The 23,576-nt window shown below is 38.2% G+C and overlaps 1 protein-coding gene across 3 annotated transcripts in view; it reads left to right on the forward strand.

The window, feature by feature from the left end:
* Positions 1–23,576, forward strand: part of RSPO2 (R-spondin 2) — a gene marked incomplete at both ends in the record, with an annotated part of 151,762 nt that overhangs the window by 72,356 nt on the left and 55,830 nt on the right. For 2 of the 3 annotated variants that reach the window (XM_080693531.1, XM_080693532.1), the window contains 2 exons: positions 3,429–3,617; positions 22,635–22,778. In XM_080693531.1, the coding sequence (XP_080549657.1) occupies positions 3,429–3,617; positions 22,635–22,778 (333 nt within the window). The remainder of the gene's footprint in view (positions 1–3,428; positions 3,618–22,634; positions 22,779–23,576) is intronic. The other variant, XM_080693533.1, reaches the window with a different exon arrangement.

The raw sequence follows: 23,576 nt of genomic DNA on the forward strand, positions 1-23,576 counted from the left end.
TGTATTACCAACCATAAATGTTTAATAATTAATGTTTACTATTCTTTCTCTCTTCATTGTTTAGTAAGTGGGTGAATCTCATAAAATAAAGTTGGTGTAACCTCATGTACCCTGTTATATTTATGATCTTATTTGGTACGATGAAAACTCAGTTGCATAAAACTTTTTATATTTTAGAAATTATACCAAAATAGATTGCATAATTTTTTATGATACTGAAAATTGAACCTAGAGTCATTTTACCTCTGAGCTATACTCCTTATACTACTAAATTTTATACCAGTTGTAAAAAGAATAATTTTTCTTTTAAATCACCCTTTTCTTTGATGTAGCAAACTTTATAAGGCTCATATATTGAATTTTAGATGCTATCTCAACATTTACTTATTACCATCTTCCCCTTCTTTGTTCCTCCAATAGAATATTTTTGTCGTTTTTAAGAAATAATATCTTATAGACAAACATCTAATATAATTTGTAGAATCTTCAAAAGAGAAGTAATCATTAAATCTTTGAAAGAGACCTAATCATAAGTAAACACTTTAACCTGAAATTAAATGCCTTTACGCTCTGTTTTATAAGGGGATTTAACTTATAAGTTATTCACATTAACAATAAAACGAATATGTATATTATACTTGTATAAACATTCAGTTAAATGACTTTAAATATATAGACTTATATAATCAACATCCACTCAAGATAGAGAAGATTTCCTTCACTCCTTGTGAGTAGATGGACCAGTGTCTCCCAGAGTTCCTGTCCATCTGGAAGTGTTAGAAAGTGACTGAAGGAAAGAAAGGGTCTTCGCAGATGTGGTTAAGATGATATTATGTGACATTAACGTAGACCCTAAATTGAATGAGAGTGACTTTGAGAGACAGATAAAGGGCAGAGGGACATGAGAAGACAGAAACAGAGACTGGAGGATGGCTGCCATGAACCAAGGAAGAAGGAAGAATGCATATCCCTTTGGCCTTCAGAAGAAACATGACCCAGACTTCTAGGTTCCAGAATCCAGAGAATAAATTCCTGTCATTTAAGCCCCCTAATTGTGATAATTTGTTACAGTAGCCCATGGAAACTAATATAATCCCCTCAAAATTCTTCTCCAGTCAGTCCTGAACCCTCAAAAGCATGTATGTAGTGTTATTTCTGTCCCCATAGATTATCTTTACCTGCCTTTGACTTTAATAGAAATTATATTATACATAAAATATCTTTTTCATGAAATTAGGTAATTTCAGTAAGCATAACATGCGTGAATTTCTACTCATGTGTATCTTATCTATATTTTGAACCTTTATATCATTGAGTGAAACTAATAGTGTGATTTTACCAGTTTTTCTATTCCATTCATAGACATTTGGGTTGTTTTTCCTGCTTATATTTTATACACTGATTACATCTGTCTGTAGCTATCACTGGTTTAGAAGTTGTATATCCTATGACTGTTTTTGTCATCAGACCCTTAAAGTAATAGTAAATTTTACTTAGAGTTTAATTTCTACTGGTCTTCCTTATTAATAATGTGGAAACTTGGAGTGCTTTAACTTTGGTTTGCCCTCAAGTCATTCATGTTATTGCTATTTTATTTAAATATTTTCAAACCCTGAAAATGATTAGTTTTCAAAATCTATTCTTTCACAGCTAAGCCAATATATTTTTCAGTTGGTGTGTTTAGTATTACTTGTGGCACTCTACTTCCTATGGGCTCCATTTTATTTTCTTCAATGTGCAGTTTATTTATTAGTTCTAGTAAGTGTGTGTGTGTGTGTGTGTGTGTGTGTGTGTGTGTGTGTCTTTCTGTCTGTCTGTCTGTCAAAATAAATTCCCTCTCCTTATTTCAGTTGAGAATATTGTCATTTTCTGTTCATTCTTAAACTTTTAATTAAAGTGCTTACATAATTATAGTCTGACGATTATTTTGCCTCAGCATGTTGAACATAGTATCCCATCTTAACAGTTCCTGACTAGAAGTCTGCTGTCAAACTTTCATTTCTTTGTAGGTAACCTTTGACTTATCTCTGGTTTTAAGTTAGTATAAATATCCTATGTTTAGCTGCAAACGCTTTTTTACTATTTTGCCAAGTTTTATCAATTTTTTATCTAAGAATTTATGTCTTTAATTCTAGCAACTAGTTAGCTATGATCTTGTTTAATAGTGTGCATTATGCGTTCTATTTGTTCTTCCTGTAGTACTTACTGATTATGCCTTGGTCATTTTTCCATTTTTATTACATAATTCTTTTTATATATTACTTTTTGCTGCAGTTCTTTTGGTACTGAGGATTGAATCCAGGGGAATTCTAACTCTGATCTACCCAACCAGCCTTTCATTCTTATTTTGAAGAAGGGTCTCACTAAGTTCCTGAAGGTCTGTCTCATATTGATGCCTGGACTCTACCCTGCAATCCTCCTGTCTCAGCCTCCCAAGAACTAGGATAAGAGACATGGACCACCATGCCCAGCCTTCTCTGCAGTTCTTTTAATCTCTTTTCTGGTTATGTCTCTCTCTAATCTTCCATTCGAGTTATTCATAAGATTCCTTTTTTCTGTTTTAGAATTTTTTTAAATCTCATTCTAATTTACACAATTATTGCCTTTTCTATGTGATTTCTAGTATTTTCTATCTTCAGATATTCTGTAGATATTCATTTAAAAATCTCCTTCAGAATGTTTTTTGCTTCTGGTTCTTTGAATATGAATTCTCTTTTTTCCAGAGGTCTATGACTCCTCATTTTGGTTTGTGCATATGATTTGTTCATTTGATGACAAAGAAGTTTTTGTATGAAAGTCTCAGCAATTAGGATTACATAAATTTCCTAGAGGGTAGTTTGATATATTTTTTCCTTTGTAGATTTCCTGTATCTGGACCAGTTTCTGTGGACATCTTGGCTTATAACACCATACTGCTATAATAATGTGAATTTCACACTTGATCTCTCCTTATATTTTCCTGGCTGGTATCTTCTTTCTCCTGTGCCCATTCTTACTCCGCCCTCAGCTCAGGGTTGGAACCTTTTCTTTGCACAGTTGGGGTGGGGTATTGTGGTACTTGCCACCCACTCCTGTCTACATAAAGGGAGGAGCTGGACGCCAGGTCTTCACAGGCAGATTTCTCATCCTGTACTCAATTCTCTGAGGTCAGTTCTACCTCTATCTGATTTAACATCCCCTGAGTCATTCAGTTTCATTCTGGCCTTGACTCTGCCTCTATCTGCCTCTGACAAAGCCTTTTCCTCTTTGAATTTTCAATCTGATTGTGTGATAACCTTTTTTCTTCTTTGGCAGGAGGAGGGAGGATATTTTATTTAGTATTCCTGTGTAAGAACAGAAAGACAATAGATGTTGTCTTTCACCATGGTATATTGACCAGAAGTCTGGACATATTCATATTTAACACTTTTTGTGTTTTTCTCTTCCAGCTAGTTATGTTTCAAATCCCACTTGCAAGGGTTGTTTGTCTTGCTCCAAGGATAATGGGTGTAGCCGATGTCAACAGAAGCTGTTCTTCTTCCTTCGAAGAGAAGGGATGCGCCAGTATGGAGAGTGCCTGCATTCCTGCCCATCAGGGTTCTATGGACACCGAGCCCCAGATATGAACAGATGTGCAAGTGAGCATTTGACTTTTGTCCGTCCTCTTTTACTGGATATGCAAGTCAGGAGATGAGCTAAGTTGGGTATTTTGGATGAAAAATGGTACATTTGTAATAGGCTATAGAAATAGTCTGAGCTTAAACTTGCAAAAATTAGTGGAGTGAGATAAGAACATTTCCAGTTTGTATTTTGTATAGAAGTAGATCACATAGTGGCATACACATTTTATTTAGTATTTTTCATCACGCACACTGGTCAGGCAGATCTTTGTAAGGGGTGCATGCTCATTGCTTACCAACAAAACACAAAAGTCAAAATACATGCACATATACAAATATACACTCATACACACACATACATATGTGCACACACATACATAAATCACAAAGGAATTTAAATACTTTATACTAGGAACATTCTTTTTGGTTGGCCACAATTCCCATAGTTCTTTTTCTCTTTTACCTGAATTTGGGATACTTGCTTTTACCTGAATTTGGGATACTTGCTTTGCAACTAAATAAGCATTCTAGGTTTCTTTAAGGCACTATTACTAATAAAATGTCAAGTTTATTTCCAAGTTTTCTGAGTTTTAATAACTATAAAATGAAGTTAAAGAATGTCATCTTATACACAGGAATAAGGACATGCTGCTTTTTTTATATATAATGAGGATTGAACTCAGGGGCATTCTAACACTGAGCTAACCCTCAGCCTGAGGGTCTAAGTTGTTGCAGCTGTCCTTGAACCTGTGATACTCCTGTCGCTTCCAAGTACTGATTGATAGGTATGTGCCACCATGCCTGGCTATAGCTGTTTATCTTTTAATAAAGTCACTTCTAGAATGATCTGATCTTACAATAATCAACTAATGGAAGAGATTATATTAGGATTTAAAATAAGATACCAAGCCAGGCATGGTGGCACATGTTTGTAATACCAGTATTTGGGATGCTGAGACAGGATCTCAGTTTACGGAAAGCCTCAGCTACTTAGTGAGACCCTTTTCAACTCAGTGAGACCCTGTTTCAAAATAAAGAATAAAAATTAGAGCTGGGGGTGTAGCTTGGAGTTAGGATTCCCTTGGGTTCCATCCCCAGTTTTTAGGGTGGGGAAAAAAAGGATACCAAAAGCACATTTCCTTTAAAGAACTCAGATTTTAGATTGAGAGGGGATAAAAAAAATGGAGACTATGTAGTGAAATGACAAATGAGTAAGCAGTTTAATAATAATTTAATGTATAATATATCAGTAGGGATTAAACCCCTCATCTGAACCTCCCAATCAACAGTTGTGTACATGATGTTTAGTCTAGATTAAATTGTATAATCTGAGGGCAAGATTGTTTTGGAAGTAGGAGGGACTAGTAGATGGTGGAGTCTGGAAAGAAGAAACCATGTACATGTCAAAATAATATTTTTGGGAAAACAAGTCTTACCTGCTCTGCTCTTTGTCATTTTGACTCAGCAAATGAGTAAGCAGTACTCATAGTACTCATACTCCTGCTTACTATGGGATAGTAAGACACTATCCTACTTAAAAGATGAGAATGATTTTAATTGGAAAATCAGTTTAAGACTTTGAATTCATACCTGCTCTTTGATTTTCTCAAGAGATTTTTTTTTTTTTTGGTACTGGAGGTGAAACCTAGGGGCATTCTAACTCCCAGTCCTAGTTTTATTTATTTATTTATTTATTTATTTATTTATTTATTTATTTATTTATTTATTGGTGGTACTGGGGTTCCTGGAAACCCTTCTCCCTCTGGACTGCACTCCCAGTACCTATTTTTATACTTTTTAAATTTGGAAACAGGGTCTCTCAAGCCAGCGCGATCCTCCTGTCTCCACCTCCCAAGCACGGGGTTTACAAGTGTGCACCACCATGCCTGGCAAGTTTTTTATTCTTTATTTTGAAATAGCATCTCACTGAGTTAAAGAGGACCTCACTAAATAGAAGCTGTAACTGTCCTCGAACCACGATCCTCCTGTCGCAGCCTCCCAAATGCTGGGATTACAAGCATTTGCCACTACACCCAGCTTTTAAGAGATTATTGCTTGACAGTAGAAAAGAAAAATTATATTTTAAGTGACTAGCTTAGAAATCCTATAAATGAAACTTGCCCATCTGTTTTCTAATCAAGACAGTAAGACAGTAAGGGTAAATTATTCAGTTTTGGAATGGACACCACTTTTGCCATTATAAGGGTAATTATTCAATTATTCACAGGACTTGACTTATACTGATGGACAGTTTATGTCCTTGGTTTCTGCCTTTTAAATGCCCTTTTTGCCCTCAAATCACAACAAGCAAAAATGTCTTCAAACACATCCAAACACCCTAGAATAGGAGAAAAACAAAAATTGTTCTTGGATGAGAACCGTTGAATAGCATGTGCTTATTGGGGTGTGGTCAGGATTGAGGATGAAGGTCTTGAGTGCCAGCCTAAGCAGTGTGGATCTTGTCTAAGAGTATTGAGTTGGTGGTAGACTAATGAGATTGACTTCTTTGAGATACCTCTCGCAGAAGGGAAAGGAAAAGACAAAAGTAGAGGAAGGCAGTTGTAACAATTGTAGATGCGTGTCTTGTTCTGATGACAATTTTGTAGATAATGAACTCTAGACGGTTTAAAAAGAGTGTGACTTCATAACTAATTACACAGTGGGAAGAGAGAGAATTGATCAATTCTAAAGTTTCTGGCCAAGTTAAATAGATGAATAGTTTTGCCAATAGTAGAAATATTTAAGCTTACTGGAAAATTGGACTTACCTTCATTTCATGGAATTGTTGGGATTATTAGAGGGGCATAATTCCCAACAAGTGTCAATAGATTGGCCAGTTTTTGCAAATATATGTTTTGTTCTTAGTATAGGGTGTGGGTTACCTAGTAATTTGTCCTGTCACATTGCTTTTGGCCATCTATGGGGGGGGTTGAGTCTATGACTATTCTGTGTACTTTTCAGTCTGAGTGCACAATAAAGACAAGGGAGGAGTGTAGATGGAGTGAGGCATTTGTTGTAAATTCTAGAACTAATATGTCTGTTGGGAATGGACACCACTTCTGCCATAAAATTTCCTACTAAGCCTGGAGTATTGGGATTAAAAGGAGCTTCTAATAGTAACTGTGTAGGGACAGAGAATATAAACCAGGACTGTCCTGGAAAAACTGGCATGGATGTGTGCCTCTACAATACCTCATAGTGTGTCAACAGTCATCCTTTGAGAGATCTTCCATGCTGTGTTAACATGCACATCTTTACTAAGTTGGTCTCTTTTCTCAGAAATGGAATGTAATGATTGCAAATCAGCTTTGGAAGGAGAATCCGTATCTGAGAATAGAATTGCTAGGTTATATTTAATATGAGCGAATGCAAGCAATGCTGGAGTTTACTGACCTACCAGGAATCCATCAGATCTTATCTGTTACAAGCAAAAGTGCTTGTTAGGCTCCTGGGAAGCAAAGTGAAATTGGAAAATGATTTATTAATTCCTAATACATGACTATGGGTGATCATGGTTCTTCTATACTTTTTATAAATACTTTACATACATCACACTGATACTTATATCAGTGCATGTCAAGACACTATCCTATTTAGAAGATGAGAATTATTTCAATTGGAAAAGCATCTTAAGACTTTAAATCCATACCTGATCTTTGTTTGCTTATGAGATTGCTTGACAGTAGAAAAGAAAATTTCTACTTTAAGCAACAGTAGCTTGAAAATCTGATGAATAAAACTTGCCTATCTGTTTTCTAATCAAGACACTAAGATTGTACGTGTAAAGCAATGATCTTTGCTCTAAAGGAAGACTTACTCTATGAAATGTTGGCTGAGGTTGGCCTCTTGGTACATATGAGATAAAGCTTATATAACTCAAACATACTATGAAATACAATTCAGTGTCTATTTGAGGGAGGCCTGCTGTGAGTATATAGTAACATACATGAAGATATATCCATCCCTGATACTGTGTTAGGTGATAGTGTTCTCTCTTATTCATTGATATAGTAATCAACTGGAGGATATTGGGTGAAAGTAAAAAGTAAAACTGAGCCGACTCTAATGGTTTGAGCTTTCGAGCCAAGAGTGTAATTTATCAAAGTAGAGAGTACAGGAGGAAGAGCATACTTACTGGAGAGAAGGGTGAGGATGGAGGGGAATGTTTGATTTGGATCATACTGACTGAAGGTAATAGGAGACCCCAGTGAAGATATCCAAAGGTCAGTTAGATGTCAGGATCTGCAGCCCTCTGGGAAAATCTGAAGTGAATCGTTGACCAAAATAAGAGAATATATATGAGGGGGGTAAGAGTTATAAGGATAAGCCAAGCATGGTAGCATACACTTGTAATCCCAGCATTTGAGAGGCTGAGATAATTTGCGGAAAGCCTCAGCTACTTACTAAGGCCCTTTGCAACTCAGTAAGAGCCTGTTTCAAATTAAAGAATAAAAAATAGGGCTGGGGGTGTAGCTCGGAGGTAGAGTGTCCCTGGTTTCCATCCCTAGTAACACACACACACACACACACACACACACACACAAATTGTGAGGATTAAACCCGGAAAAACCTGGACATTTAACAGCAAAATATAATACATACATTTTTCTTGCTTGAAGATAGTATATTAAAAGCTATTTGTAAATAAAATGTACAGAAATGATAGAGTTTGTAATTCTGGATCTAGAATACTTTTAACAATTTCTGATATATTTTAATGATTCTGAATATGTTTAGGCAAGAACACATAAGGTTAAAATTTCATACTTTTGAACATATAAGAAAACGTACAGTTAAATATAGCTATCCTTTACTTTGTGAACGCCAATGCGAGTGTTTAGGTCTCTGTGTAGAGACTTACTACACATCAGGTTTGCATGCCTTTGAAACACCTGTAATTTTTGTATGGTGCAATTTAATGATACACTTTTAAAAAGTCCACTTAAAATGAACAGAATAGATTTCAAGTGTTTTAATAAAACATGGGCCACTATGAACTACAAATATAAATCTCAGTACCATAAATTCTATACAATGTGTGTATAGAGGCTTGTAAAGATGTAAACATTTCACAAACACAGTGGTATAATCCCAGTATTTTCAGTATAATAGAAGTGAAGTCTATATAAATGAAGGTATTCTTTATTTTTAGATATTTACAAATGGACTGAAAAACCACCCAGCTGCATGTGAAACTGATACAGAATTAGAATTAGAGAACAGGATTGTTTAGTGCCAGTACTTAGGGTGCCACTAAAACAAAATAGGCCAGTTGGGTAGGTATATTATGTAATCATAAAAGAGGCCAGAGCAGGAGAGAAGTTAGTGACTAGGTTACAACAGTCTATAAAATTTGTGGACTCAGCTATATTCTTCCCCGTCTCCACCATCAAGCCTGGGTGGCCCAAGGGGGAAGAGTTAGGGGCACTCCAGGCTCTAAGGGAATGAATGGAATTGGGAATAAAAGGGCCAGTACTGAGTCATCCAGGGTTGATGGGTGACATTGTGTGAACTCAAGAAAATAGGTTTAAATGTAAGTACTATATTCTGAATACAGTTAAACCACAAGCAAAACTCCTGCACTGCAATAGTTATTTTGCTTTCAGTTTGCTCTTTAGCAAAGGAGCAAGTGGGTTAACACTACAATTTAGAAGCCTGGGATACTCTAATATTTTGGATTATAGGCAGTGATAGAATTAAGGATACCTGATGGAGAGAGGGGCTACTGTATATGTTTCCCAACATGATTATTGTGTATTTATCCAGTGAGAAAAAAGGAGGGCAGACTATAATTTGAGAAATAGTCTAGACTGACTAATAAAGCCTATACATTGATCAGACATTTGCTGCTTTCTTTATACAGGGCAACGGCAGGGTATGTTAAAAAAAAAAATAACCCCAAAGGGAGTCCAATGTGAAAAGGTCTGTGATGGTGACATCCTGGTGCTCAGCGAACCAGGAGGCATCAGAAAACCTGCACCAGGGGTGGATGTGTCTTTGGGTTGAGAAACAGTCAAGGGGGTGGAGGAGGAGGAGAAGGAAGGAGGAAGGAGAAAGGAAGAAGGTGTGTTTAGTGTCAGCTGGAGGTTGGGACATAAAATTTGAGTAGTGGAATCTTGAAATATGAGCCTGGAGGATTTCTATACTGGGAAGACACATAGTTTTCTTGTTTTAGAATCTCATCTGCCAGCAGCAGGGAAAGCATTTGAAGACTAGAGAGGAGGGCGGAGCCAGTGGGAAGTTGTCCCTCTGACGCCAGGGTAGGAGAGAGAACTTCAGGCCACGGCAGGCACTTGAGATGGAGCAGACAAGGTGGATTCAAGAGATGAGGAGGGGGAACTAGCAGAGGTTGGTGTTTCATTGGACCTGGAGGTGACAGGAAAGAGTTCATCATGACCTGTAGTTGTGGTTTTTAAGGATGGCACAAATCCAGGAGGCATCCCTTGAGAGGGAATACAGATGAGGGGTAGGATTGAGATTATTCAGTGTTACTATTGATTTTGATTTTGGTTGATGGTGAAAGGAGTTGGAGCTGAGAAACACAGAGTTCGGGTGACACCAGTGTGTGGAGAGCTGCATCAGAGAGGTGGACACCCGAGTCCATGGTAGATAAAATCCAGCAAGGGTCTCCTTGTGATCCTGTCATGTTTGAGTAATCTCTCATTAATACTGTTTATGGGTGCAGATGTTACCAGGAATATTTTCTATGCTTCAGTGATTATCAGGATAATACTGTGTGGCTAAACCTGATTCTGATGATAATGAAACTGCCACAGTATCTAAATGTGGCACAACAGTAAGACTTCTGGAATCCTTCAGGCAGAGAAACATATCTTAAAGAAAGGATTTCTCCATCCACATGAATGACAAACAGGACCACTTTGTACAAATTGTGCAATTGATACTTGTTTTAGGTGTCTTTCTTTCTGTACATCCCAATTTTCTCCTCTTCCTTCTCCTCCTCCTTCTCTTCTTCCTACTTCTACTACTTCTACTTCTACTTCTCCTTCCTCCTCCTCCTCCTCTTCCTCCTTTTTCTTCTTCTTGAGTACTGGGATAGAACTCAGGCACATCCTACCTCTGAGCCACACCCCGAGGCCTATTTTATTTTTTAATTTTGAAACGGGGTCTCACTAAATTGCCAAGACTGGCCTTGAACCTGTGTTCCTCCTGTCTCAGCTCCCCAAGTCCTAGGCTTATGGGCATGGGCCCCAACATCTGGCTCCCCAAACTTTGTTCTTCCTGTGTTTTTCTTGGTCATGACTTTCTCTCCCCAGTGGTGGATGAATCATTCTTGCTTTTCTTCTTGTCTCTGTCATTCCCAAACATAGGGGTTATTCATGATTGCCCCATAGGGCTTGAAGCCTCTTCATACCTGAGTGAGGCAGTTCTTCAATTGGAGCCTCAGAGTGACACATTAGGGCACAGGTTGCTGGATCCCACTTCTAGAGTGGTAGGTCAGACGTGGACCCTGAGAACTTGCATTTCAACAAGTGCCAGGTGGTGCTAACAATGGCCGGCTCAGACGCTACACTTTACAAACCACAGCACTAGTGTAATTATGTCACCACCTGTCGCTAGTTATGGAATAGAAGACTTACTGTTTAGTAAAGAACCCATGCCAGGGCCCTCTGAGCATCTGGGGACATTGTGAGGAAACATGGAACCTCCTCCATCTCCATCATCTTCTATCATGTAGAAGCTGATAGGCTCCACGTGGTTGTTCTTGTAGAATGTGCTAAAACAGGGTTTGCGGCTCCTGCCTCTCTCCTCCTTCCACCCACTTTCCTGCCTCCTCATTTTCTTGTAATGTTTCCTTCCTTTGACCCTAAGATTCCTATGATTTTAGGTATTCTGATACATATAACATCCTAATTTATAACTGTGTTTTGGTACCTTAGAATGAATCTATTTTTTTGTGGAACTGGGGATGGAACCCAAGGGCATTCTATCTCTGAGCTATACCCCTAACCTTATATTTTATTCTTTATTTTGAAATAGGATCTCACTGAATTGCAAAGGGCCTCTCTAAGTAGCTGAGGCTGGCTGCAAACCATGATCCTTCTGTCTCAGTCTTCCAAATGCTGGGATTACAAGCGTGCGCCACCACGCCCAGCTAGAATCTAATCTATGTTTTGATTTTTGTTGATAAAGGCAATGACCAAAGATTCTGATTCAAATACAGTATCTACATGAATAGATGAACTGTAAACATTTATTTTGTGCCCTAACTTGAAAGGAAGAAGGAGGGGAATGTTGGCAGGCAGAAGTTGGGGATCATGGGAGACTGCACCACCATGGCATAAAAGCCCCTTTGGATCCATCCACAGCTGGCTTCCAGGTTTAGATATTGGTCAGGTGTCCTAGCTTATTCTCTGATAGTACTGAAAATATACAGTTTCTGAGTCCCAGTGTCTTCATTCCTAAAACCTAGGGGAGATCATGAGATACTGCTCTGCTACTCAGTGGCTCTGTGCATGCCTGCTGCAATAATGGCCTGTTGTTATTCTGGCAAACTGATCTCCTCAAACTCTGGGTAGAGATGACTATTCTAATACTTTCCTAATAACAGTGTAATGGAGGTAAACATTTATGTTTCACCTTGTAATGTTGGTAAACATTTACATTTTGCCATGGAAAAGACAAACACAGAGAGGTTCAGAAACCTCCCCAAGTCTACACAGTATGAAGCTGAGCCAAGAGTGGGATCCAGGATTCTCTGACTCTAATACCTGTGTTTTTGTAACCATATCATGGCACCCCTTCTCAATGTCATCTTTAGTCTTTCAGTGAGATGGAAGAGACTGTGATGATCAGCTGATTTTTCATTACTTAATAGGAAGTAGTTCAGAATATACCAAAGCCTCATTCTGCAGATTAAGATGAGATAAAGATGAGCAGTTTTTGCTACATTGTTGCTGGAGAAAACAAGGGATGATGGCATATTTCAAATAGGTCTTAAAGGAGATTGTTTTGTCTAGTTAATAATCACTTTCACTGATCAACCTGTGTGTGTGGGGAAATGCACAGCCTTACACAGCCTCTGTTAGGCATATAGAAGCTTATTTAGTTAAGAATTAAGAGAGAGGAAAAATAATTAAGACAGAAGGATCTGGAACAGTTTGGATTGATTCTATTTTCTCCTTCCTCCTCTCTTTTCCCCTTTTCTCCCTTCTCCCAACAAATATGGATGCTTATAAAAATATAAGCCAAATATGGTTTATAAAGGAAGTATTTCTCCAAAGTCTACTTTTAATCAGCAGCAGAGTGGTCTCAGTGGCTGAGAACCCAGACTCAAATGGAATATTCTTTTTGCTGTACTGTTCCTTACAAATGAAATGTCCGATATGGATAAACTATTATGCACAATTATAAATCAAAGTATTAGAAAAACCTCACTGGGTTTGGCAGTGCATGCCTGTAATCCCAGGACTTGGGAGGGAGGCTGAGACAGAAGAATTGCAGGGTTGAGACCAGCCTCAGAAACTTAGTGAGGCTCTCAGTAACTGAGTGAGACCCTGTTTCTAAATAATAAAATAAGGCTGAGAGTATAGTTTGAAGATAGAATATCTCTGGGTTCAATCATCCCCCCCAAAAAATCATCAATTTATTTGGCTATTTTCTTTAATAAATGATCAGTTTAAGTGTTTCAAATCCCATTACGGATTTCAAGACACTTAGTTTCTTCTCTTCTACAGGGAGGAAGCAATTTGTGGTAAATCACATCTTTAAAAGAACAGTGGATTAGATGGAGTATTGAGCCCTGACTTGAGCTCTGGGAGCTTAGACTAATTACACAACACACTCTGGGATGATAGCCTGCTAATCACCCTCATGAGTCTCTTGATAAAAATCTCAGCAGAAGAGTAAAATCTCTCCTTGGCAGTGCCTTTTTATAATATTGAGCTCATTTGACTCTGTGTGTTTTAAGTGTAGTTTCTTCAGAGTCCAGTCTCTCCCTCCTAACCTCTTCTCTACATGGCTTGTAGTGAAGAAATATGTATAAACAAAAAATGAGATATAAGAGCTTTACTGTAGTATATAGAAACTTGGTACCTAAATCAGAAATAGTTAATAATCTAAAGTGTTTTAGTTTGCAACAAAATCATGCTATTGTGTTAAGCTATACAATGTAGACTTTGTTCCAATGCTTACTCTTTCTTTTGGAGGAGAGGGGAGTGCTGGGATTGAACCCAGGGCATTGTTTTGAAACAGAGTCTCGCTAGGTAGTTAAGAGGCTTGCCATGTGCTGTGGCTGTCCTCAAATCTGAGATCTTCCTGTTTCAGCCTACCAAGTACTGGGATTACAGGTGTGCACCACCATGACTGACTCTGTATTTATTCTAAAATTATAGAATTTTTTTTTGTGGTACCGGGGTTCCTGGAAGCCCTTATACCTTGGGGCTACACTCCCAGACCTATTTTTATATTTTCATTTGGAAATAGGGTCTCTTAAGCCAATGCGGCTGGCTTCAAATCTGTGTGATTCTCCTGTCTCTGCCCCCCAAATGTGTGCCACCACGCCCGGTTTAAAATTATAGAAATTTAACATTAAATATCATCTTCTGCCCTGTCAGGCACCCATGCTAGGTCATGTGATGGCAGACAGGACTCCTCTTCTGTCTTCCTGGGGCTCTTCCTTCCATGGGGAGGATTATGGTGACCATAGTTGGTGACAGAAGAGTTGCCAGAGGTATCTGGATGCTGAGAGGGTGTGGAATGTTTTGAGGAAACATCAAACATATAGTCCAGAAAGGCCAGGGTGAGAGGGAGGTTGAGTGGAGGGCAAGACATACGTTAGCTTACATACACTTGTCCACTTGGTGAAGTAGAGACATTTGCCTTTTCTAACACTAAGAAGACTCAGGTCTGAAGTTTATTAAACTGCTGTGGTCCCACCATAATAGAAAAGGGTGACAGGTTTCTGAAAAGAGAAAAGCACAAAGAGTAACCACGATAAGAGATCGGCCACTGGCAAGATTTTGAAATCTGATATGTGATATTAATTTGGTTTATCATTTTTAAAAATTTCTTCCCTGCTATCAACTTTATTTTGAGGTCATTGTCTTCCTCTCATCCTCCCTTAAATGGAAAAAATATCCCTTGAAAAACTCTTAGCATCATATTCCTAGCAGATGTTTTTGTGTTTTAATTTCACTTGTTTTCAGAATGACTTCAAATATGCACTTCTTGAATATATGAGAAATGAAGCCAGCATCTTTATAACTTCTCACTATTGGACCACAAAATTTTATGCAAGTCTTGGTGTTTCTTCATATGTGTGTGTGTGTGTGTGTGTGTGTGTGTGTGTGTGTGTGTGTGCAGGAAAGATAGAATATTTAAACATCCAGATATTATATAGGGAAGCTATCAGAAACATTTCACAAGTTTGAGTATTGGGCTTTAAAGAAAAAGAACTATTCTAAGACTAGGTTGAAATGAGAGTTGAGAAGAAAAAAAATTTGACAGGATCTATATCCTCTGAAGTTGAACTAAAGGATACTGTGTCATAAAAGAGAACTCCATAGCTATCTGGAAAAAAAGTTTCTGGATGGATTCCATTTATTTCACCTACTTGCAACTCAAGGACTAAGATCCATAGCTAGGCCTTTACTGTCTGGTTCAGGTAGGTCAGCTTAGCTGTTTTCCCTCCTCTCTGATGGGTAAGGGAGTAGGGAATAGGAAGGATGTGATTTCTGCCCCTGGCCGCCTCCAAGGTCAAAACTGTCTTTAGGTCTCAGTTTTCTAACTCCAGCTCCTGATGTTCACAGCAGATGGCTTGCTATATAGGTGCTCAACCAATGATCAGTTTTAGTTACAAAATTTAAATAATTGTAAATTCTGTGTTCTACAAATAGCGGTCTTTGGATAGTACCTTTTATTGGAATAGTGCACATATATTTACTTAAATCATTAATACATTATAACATAAATTATATTACCAGTAAAATTACCAATATTTTATTTATGCACTTATTTTATATATTTTTTCCCATATGGGATAGCCATCCACCATCAGGACCGCTTGCCTATTTTTGTTCTAATAAGTAAATTTTGATACTCATGATAGCTCACATTCTTGGATCACCAATTACATAGCCAATACCACACTAAAGTGTTTGCATTAAGTCTGGGTCCTCTTGACAGCCTATGAAATGAAGCCTCTGTTTTACATAGTCTTTGATCCGGAGTTAGTAATACTGGTCTCAATATCATTAAGTAGTGTAGTTGTAAGTATGACACATTGAGTTCTGAAACCTCTCAATCTCAACTTTATTTTCCTTGAATTGAAATATAATGAAGCTTTTAATGAGCTGTGTTTAGCTAGACTCTATCACAAGAAATGTAATCTTTAGGTTTTAGTTTGTGGTTTTCCTCAGTCCATACAGTGATGGGATTATTCCAAAAGTCCATGTTAAATAAGCATGATTTTAATAACAAAGTTAAAAACTTAAGGATACTCTAAAACTAGTGTAGCCAGGTATGGTGGCAAATGCTTGTAATCCCAATACTTGAGAGCCTGAGACAGGAATATTTCAGGTTTGAAGACAGACTCAGCAAGTAGTGAGACTCTCAACCTAGTAAGATCCTGTTTCAAAATGAAAAGTGAAGCTGGGGTTATAGCTCAGGGGTAGAACACTCCTAGGTTCAATCCTTAGTACCCCCTCCCCAACACACACACACACACACACACACACACACACACACACACAACTATTGCAAGTTTTGGGAAAAATATAGGAGTTTTTGCAGTTATTAAAGAAGTCTGAAATATTTAACTACTTTAGGAAGTTTCATTAAGTTGCATGGTCTGGTGCTCTCCATGTGAAAAACTAGTAACAGTCTAATTTTGCTATTTTCTGGTGGGGGGAGACAACCTGTTCCTTTAATTTTGTTTAAATTTTAGCATCAATGAGCTGAAAAAGCTGTAGTGGTTCCCAGGGGTTGGCTTGATGCTTCTTTGGTCCTCACAGATGTGAGAATGGTGCTTTGAAACAGAGAGAGGTCGCAGGGCAATAAGTGCCATGCTCGTGGTGGGCTGAGCATCCCTGCTGAGTGCCCTGAGAAACAGGAGAAAGCAGAATTGTGTGTCTGAGGTCCTCTCTACCTTGCTGATTTCTTTCCCTGCTCTAATAATTTACAGTATATAAAATCACATTTTTGCAGCTGGGATTTAGTAATAGTTGCTTTTTTTTTGTGGTACTCGTGATTGGACCCAGGGGTATTCTACCTCCAAGCCACACCCCTCCCCATCCCTATTTTATTTTGAAACAAGGTCTCCCTAAGTTGCTGAGAAGCTCACTAAGTTGCTGAGGCTAGCTTTGAACCTGTGATCCTCTTGTCTCAGCCTTCCAAGTCTCATTTTTGATTTTGAGGTTTTGATTTTCTTGTTTATGTGATTGGTCATGTGGAAACACTGGAAAGAAGCTTCTTGTTATCTAGATAGAGCTGGGAAGATAAACAGAAACACTCGGTATACCAAATGGGGACCACCACCAAGTAGGGTCTATTGCCTGTGGCTGGTGCCTCTTAGAATGTCGATTTTTAAGTGGTTTTCCTGACCTTCACTCTCAACTTTCAGAAGAAATCTTCACTCCCTGGCTCACCTGTATACATTTCTAGTGTAGATCAGTCACATTATTACCCTAGTTGCCTGCCTGAGTACCTTTCCCATGATGATCCTGAGCTATAAGAACCTGGATTTTTCATCTGAGCTTTAGGAATTCCCTGGGATGCCTGGATTCCTGAAACTTCCACCTGCCTAGACGAGGGAACAAACTAGGTACCATTTTGGTCATGTAGCTCTCATGCCCAGGAATATACCAGAGAACACTCACCACAAAACAGACCAAGCTCCTAATCTTGAGCCTAGTTTTGTATTTTATTTGTTTTCATTTTTACTTAACATCACATAAAGTAAAAATAATTTATAATCCTTATTCACAACCTCTAAACCCACATAAGCATCCTCACCTGCTGACCTCGCCCCATTTGGGCCGCTATTCCCTGGGCCTGTCGCTGGCCAGGTGAGGCTCTCCATTACCCTGTGTGGGGAGCTGCCCTTGACCGGGCTCTGGCGGGTTTTCGGTCTCTGTCTAAAAAATGCTCGGCTGACATTCCAATGTCTACAGCACGTATCACCTGCTTTACTTTGATATTTACATTCTCTATTAAAATTGTTTCCAGGTGTTTAACTCTTGGTTCTTCCAATATGATTTACGGTTCTTTATAGCAAGGATGGCTTATTTAAATATTAGAGATATTTACAGTGCATATGCAAGCAATCTCATACAAAGCATTCAAATATTTTAAAAGTTGGGTTTTTAAATGGCATTCATGTTTGTTCACTTGGCAAGCATTAAAATTCCCGTGTCCAGCACTGTGCTAAGAATAGGAAATTCAGATTGAAGAAAAAGAACTGATGGCAGGTCAGAAAGGGGTCCCTCTTCTCTGCCTCTAAAGTCGATACATGCCTCTACTATGTTATGTTGTGATACCTGTTAGCCCCCCCTGGCCCCCCATTTGGCATTAGCACCTCCAGGCAGGATGGGGAATGGGTATTAATATTTTACATGCTAATAGCCTGGCACAATAACCATCGTGTGCTAGGCTCTTGGTGAATGTTTGGAATGAACTGTTGCACAGGACTACAGTGTAATTTGAAAAGCGTCCTACTAGAGACGGTATGAGGTGCTGCGGGAGGACAGGAGAGGTGGTACCCAGCCTGTTTGTCTGTTTCTTGGCCAGGATCAGCTCTTCTTGCCAAACGACAGCCCCATCAGTCTATGTTTGGCCCTAGTTCCATTTGGACAGTAATTTTACTTAAACCAATATTGGCAGTCCTCGCTTGGTGGATTACATTTTTGAGGAGGTAATGTAATTTAGAAGCATGTAAGTTGGCTAAAGAAGGGTGTTATATTTCTGAACAAGGATTTAAACCCCATATTTTTAGAGAAAAGGCATATGTTTTGTAAATCTTGATATACCTATTTTCTTATGCAATATGAACTTTGCTAAGGTTTAACAATTTATTGTATAATGATCACAGTGGTATTTTAATGGTGCCTCACTCATTCAATTTACAAGATTTACATAGAGGTTTTCTTTAAGTGGAGGCAAGAAATTGGAGAGAAAGTGGCTAGTTCTGAAGAGAGGGCCTGTGGGCCGTTCGGGTGAGAAAGAGGATGTACACATTTCCCTTTAAAGCTTCTGTAATGTATTGAACTTTTATTTACAATGACAATGTTTTATGTTTATATGTATAAAAGAGAGTTAATATAGTTTATATGAATCCCAATTAAGTTATATCTAATGAGCTTATACAGTTTTTGAGAAGAGGGTACAGGCTGAGGTTGAGAAAGTATAGAACTAAGAAACCCCAAAGAGAGTCAGTCCCCCACCCCAAACCAGAAGTTATTTCATGGAGAAACGGTCAAACACCCAGGGAGTTGTGGGTGGATCTGGTGCTAGGGAGGGAAGGTTTTTGGGTGCTGTAGCATACAAGGGAAGGAAACTTCCAGGGAAGGTAGTTCTTATAGGACCGGCCTTGAAGGCCTTGGTCTTAGCCTGTGTGTGAAGAGGTGAGTTTCTCCGCGCAGGCCGCAGTGTGCCTGGGTCACCTGCTTGGTTTTTACGTTGTGGCAAAGAGGATGGAGACCAGTACTGTGGCAGAGCTTTAGATGCCAGAATGTGGCACTAATCAAAGCCTTTAGGAGAATGCTTTATTGACTAGGTAATATTTTAGTTTTTTCCTTATAGCTGAAATAAAAGCACCACCTAATATAAGCAAAGAGAGGATCCTGGCAAGAGGCTGTTAAATGAATATATGTTTCGAAGGTTACAGCAGGCATAGCATTATTAAGGGATATAATTTCATGTACCCAATTCTGAAGATATTTGAGATAGGATAATATACCTTTGTTTGTTCTTGTCCATTGAAATCTAAAGGGCTTACTTCATAATTTTAATATAGGGAATTTTTTGGTAAACTTAGGCTGCAAATGAATATTTTGATAATCTTTTTTGTTATGTTATTAAGACATAAACGAAATAATAAGTGTCTGAGAATATGGAAGGCTTTGTAACCAGGTTTGATCCTTACACATTGTTTACATGCATTGAATGATCATATAGTATGCGCAACTATGTATCCTCTGCAACTTAGTGAGACCCTGTTTAAAATAAAGAATAAAAAAATATAAGGCAGGGTGTGTAGCTCGAAGGTCGAATGCCCCTGGGTTCCATCCCCCAAAAAAAGTAATCGGCCCTAAACTGAAGGAAAGGCATAAATGTGTTACAACTATAAAAGATTTGTATTCAGAAATAAATTTCTAATGTTTTGAAATTCTCCTATTCCAAATTAAATTCTCTAAATGTGTGCATGTGCTCACACACACACACACACACACACACACGCACACGCACACACACACGTGCGCATGTGCGTGCCAGTATAATTTTATTGAATTATACTGTAAATGCCCCACAACTTGCCATTTTATACTTAACAATAGGTCTTAGAAAGCTTTTTTTCTGGGTCATTACTTCCAATTCCCCTTGTGCTTTTTAATGGCGACAGTATTGTTTGAACGTATCATGTTTTTATTCCACTTAAATTCGATAACAAATAATTCAGCTTACTTCTAGTGGGGTTTCTGCCTGAGAAAGTCCCAAGGGACTCTACAGAGAATGAGAAGTATTTTAGAAATTTCACGTTCCAAGAACTGGTATCAGGATCGTGGAATGAAATGAGGAAAGGGAGCTATAAGTAACAATAAAGATCAGGAAAAGGCCTTGTAAAATTAATTCCAAATGCTTATTGCTGTGGCTTTTTGGCCAGAAAGCTTATTGGTGCGGGCCACATTTTCAAGAGAAATAAGACCTTTTAGATAACAGCTGATTTATAAAGTGTATGGTTCTCTTTTTTTTTTTTTTTTTTAAGAAAAATATATAAATTTTTCTCCTTACCCAGTTGTTCTATTTTATCTTTTGGAATGCTTCTCTTCTTGGAAAAAAAAAATCTGTAACAGGGAGGGATGCTTGCTTTTTTAAAAAATGCAGCGAGAAAACCAACAATTTGCGGACATAATGGTCATGTATTTTGACCATGATTAAGAGGCTACTGACCGGCTATGAACCACGGTTTTATTAAAATACAGGTTTTGGCATTTAAGACAACAAATGGACCTTTTTATAGGGTGCTAAGCTGTGCTTCAGTGCCTCCCGTCCCCCTCACCCAGCAAAGGAGCAGCAGTGTCATTTGCGGCCTTGAACCCTCGCAGCAGGCAGAGCCAGAGCCAGCGTCCGCTGTAAGCTGTGGAACATTTTAGAAGTTGCATTGTTCCCTGCTCCACGGTGGTCACTTCACACATAAGAGCTGGTTTCGACTCAAAACCGAAAGGCAAAGAGTTGCGATTTCTTTTTATAGGTCTAGAAACGGTCCTGATGATATACTGTAATCTATTTTATTATTGAAAAAGAATTTAACCTTTAGTTCTTCCTGGCATTATTTTCTGTTTTCAAAATTTTCGTATTTCGTGATTGTAGTTACATTTTCTACCTCCGTATCTATTTGCTTGGGGGAGCTATATATTTTACAGCTTCTCGGGATCCTTAATGTACTAAATACACTGCTGGCAACTTGTGAAATGAATGAAAGTGAGTCCGTGGAGTTTTCGTGGCGCTGTTAATTGCCTTCAGTTAAAGTAATAAAGCACCGCAATGCACCCTTACAAGAAATAATGTACCGTAATCTATTGAAAACTTTACCTTTCAATTAATCAGTCCACCAAACTTCTCTTATTCCTCTCCTTGAAATTTCTTTTTCTTTTTTCTTTTCTTTTCTTTCTTTTTCTTTTCTTTTTTTTTTTTTTTTTTTTTTGAGTGGTGCTAGAGGTTGATTAAACCAGGGCATTTTACTTCCAAGTAACACCCTGGTCCTATTTTATTTTTTATTTGGAAACAGGTTCTCTAGCTAAATTGCTAAGAGCCTCACTAAGTTTCTAAGACTGGTCTTGAGTCTTAGTCTTCTTGTCTCAGTCTCCCAAGTACTGGGATCACAAGCATGTGCCACCATGCCTGGATAAGTGGCTTTATAGGCCTACCAAGGAACCTAGAATACGAACTTTTCAATTATTGCTTTGTAAACTATCTTGTAATGTCTGTGCTTTGTGGAAAAATACATGTTTGAAATTCACAATTGCTTCCATTTGCAGCCTACGAAATATAAGCCAGTCACTTTACATATATTATTACAAAATTCTTACAATAATCTTGTAAGGCCAGTGATTTCTGTTTTCTAATGGATGATATTCAAACCCAGGTCCAGTACACCTGAAAGCACTTGTTCCACAGGCAGTTGTTAGCCAACTTTATTAGCATGTTTGAGAAAGGAGTCTGGATTTGGGAAGGAGAGGGTGCTGGGAGCTCCAGGGGGCTTAACATTAGTTTCAGCTTCTTTTGTAAAGTGGGAGTTCTGATACCTAGTTTACTTTTATATGGAAATGTATACAAGGCCTTTGGTACATCATAGGGACCCCCTCCCAAACCGGGTCACTGTGATGACAATAGATACCAGCATTGATCAGCATGCTAGATCATAGACCAAACATTTGAAACTATCTTAAAAATGTTAACTCATTTATTATCCCCAAGCAGAAAATGCTGACCACTGTGTTTCGTTTGTGTCTTTTGAAGAGCAGAATGTATTTCCATCCTGACATTAATGTAATTTGTAGTGTGAGTGTTTTCTTTTTAGTCCTTTATTTTAATCTCATTTGGAGTTGCAAACTTTTAATGGAGAGTCTTCTGCAGCCCAGGTCCCTGGGCTGGCATTCTGGCTTAGCTTAATGCGGTGAGCTGTTGGAAGAGGTAGGAATGATTTAGAATGAAATACTACAGAAACAAATACATGAAACACATATACCTCTGATCACTTGAATTGTGACTGGGCTAACGGGTGGGTTTGTGAACATTTGATCTGCTAAGCAAGTACATTTCTTTTGACTGACACTTTCTCTTTAAAATTGTTTCTAGGATGCAGGATAGAAAATTGTGATTCTTGCTTTAGCAAAGACTTTTGTACCAAGTGCAAAGTAGGATTTTATTTGCATAGAGGCCGGTGCTTTGATGAATGTCCAGATGGTTTTGCCCCATTAGATGAGACCATGGAATGTGTGGGTGAGTAGTTCTTAATGTAAGTCTCAAACTGCGACTTTTAGCACCTGTTTCTGGAAAATATGCCTGCTGGGTATATTCAAACAACCAACTGGTTCTTGTATTAATCCCAACTAAAAATTATTTAATTTCTTTGACTTTCTAAATACTTTAGGCATCATGGGTAGTCACGTATTTGGTATTTTGCTTCAAAATTTGTTTGCTTAACCTATGAAAGTGCTGATACATTTTTTTTTACCAACTGGATACTATATCTATTTTAATTGTAACTGTTAGAGACAAACCATTTGAGAAAAACAAAAGTTTCAAGCATTACTATGTCACTTGAGCATTCTATTGCTTTTGCTATGTAAATGAATTAATTATGGAGCTTATTGCTTGGCAATTGTATAAAAACTTAAGTTGAAAGACACTTATGTGCCAAATATATTTTCTTGAGGATTGATTGCAGGTTGTAAAGTACATTCAAATAATTTTACTTTCACTAAATTTAGGGCCCTGGAATACATAATTTAGCATACATGTATAATTTGTGCAAAATAAGTAGGAATACACACTTCATAAAGTGTGTATTCATTTTATATCTTAATGTTTGCAAATTACTTTGGGATTTTTTTTTTTGGTACTGGGGGTGGAACCCAGGGGCTTTCTACCCCCGGGCTACACTCCCAGACCTATTTTATATTTGGAAACAGGGTCTCACTAAGTTGCTGAGAGCCTCACTCAGTAGCTGAGGCTGGCTTCGAACCTATGCTATCCTCCTGTCTCAGCCTCCCAAGTGCTGGGATCACAAGCGTGCGC

The sequence above is a fragment of the Muscardinus avellanarius genome (genome assembly GCF_963383645.1).
Source record: "Muscardinus avellanarius genome assembly, chromosome: 4".
NCBI classification, from domain to species: domain Eukaryota; kingdom Metazoa; phylum Chordata; class Mammalia; order Rodentia; family Gliridae; genus Muscardinus; species Muscardinus avellanarius.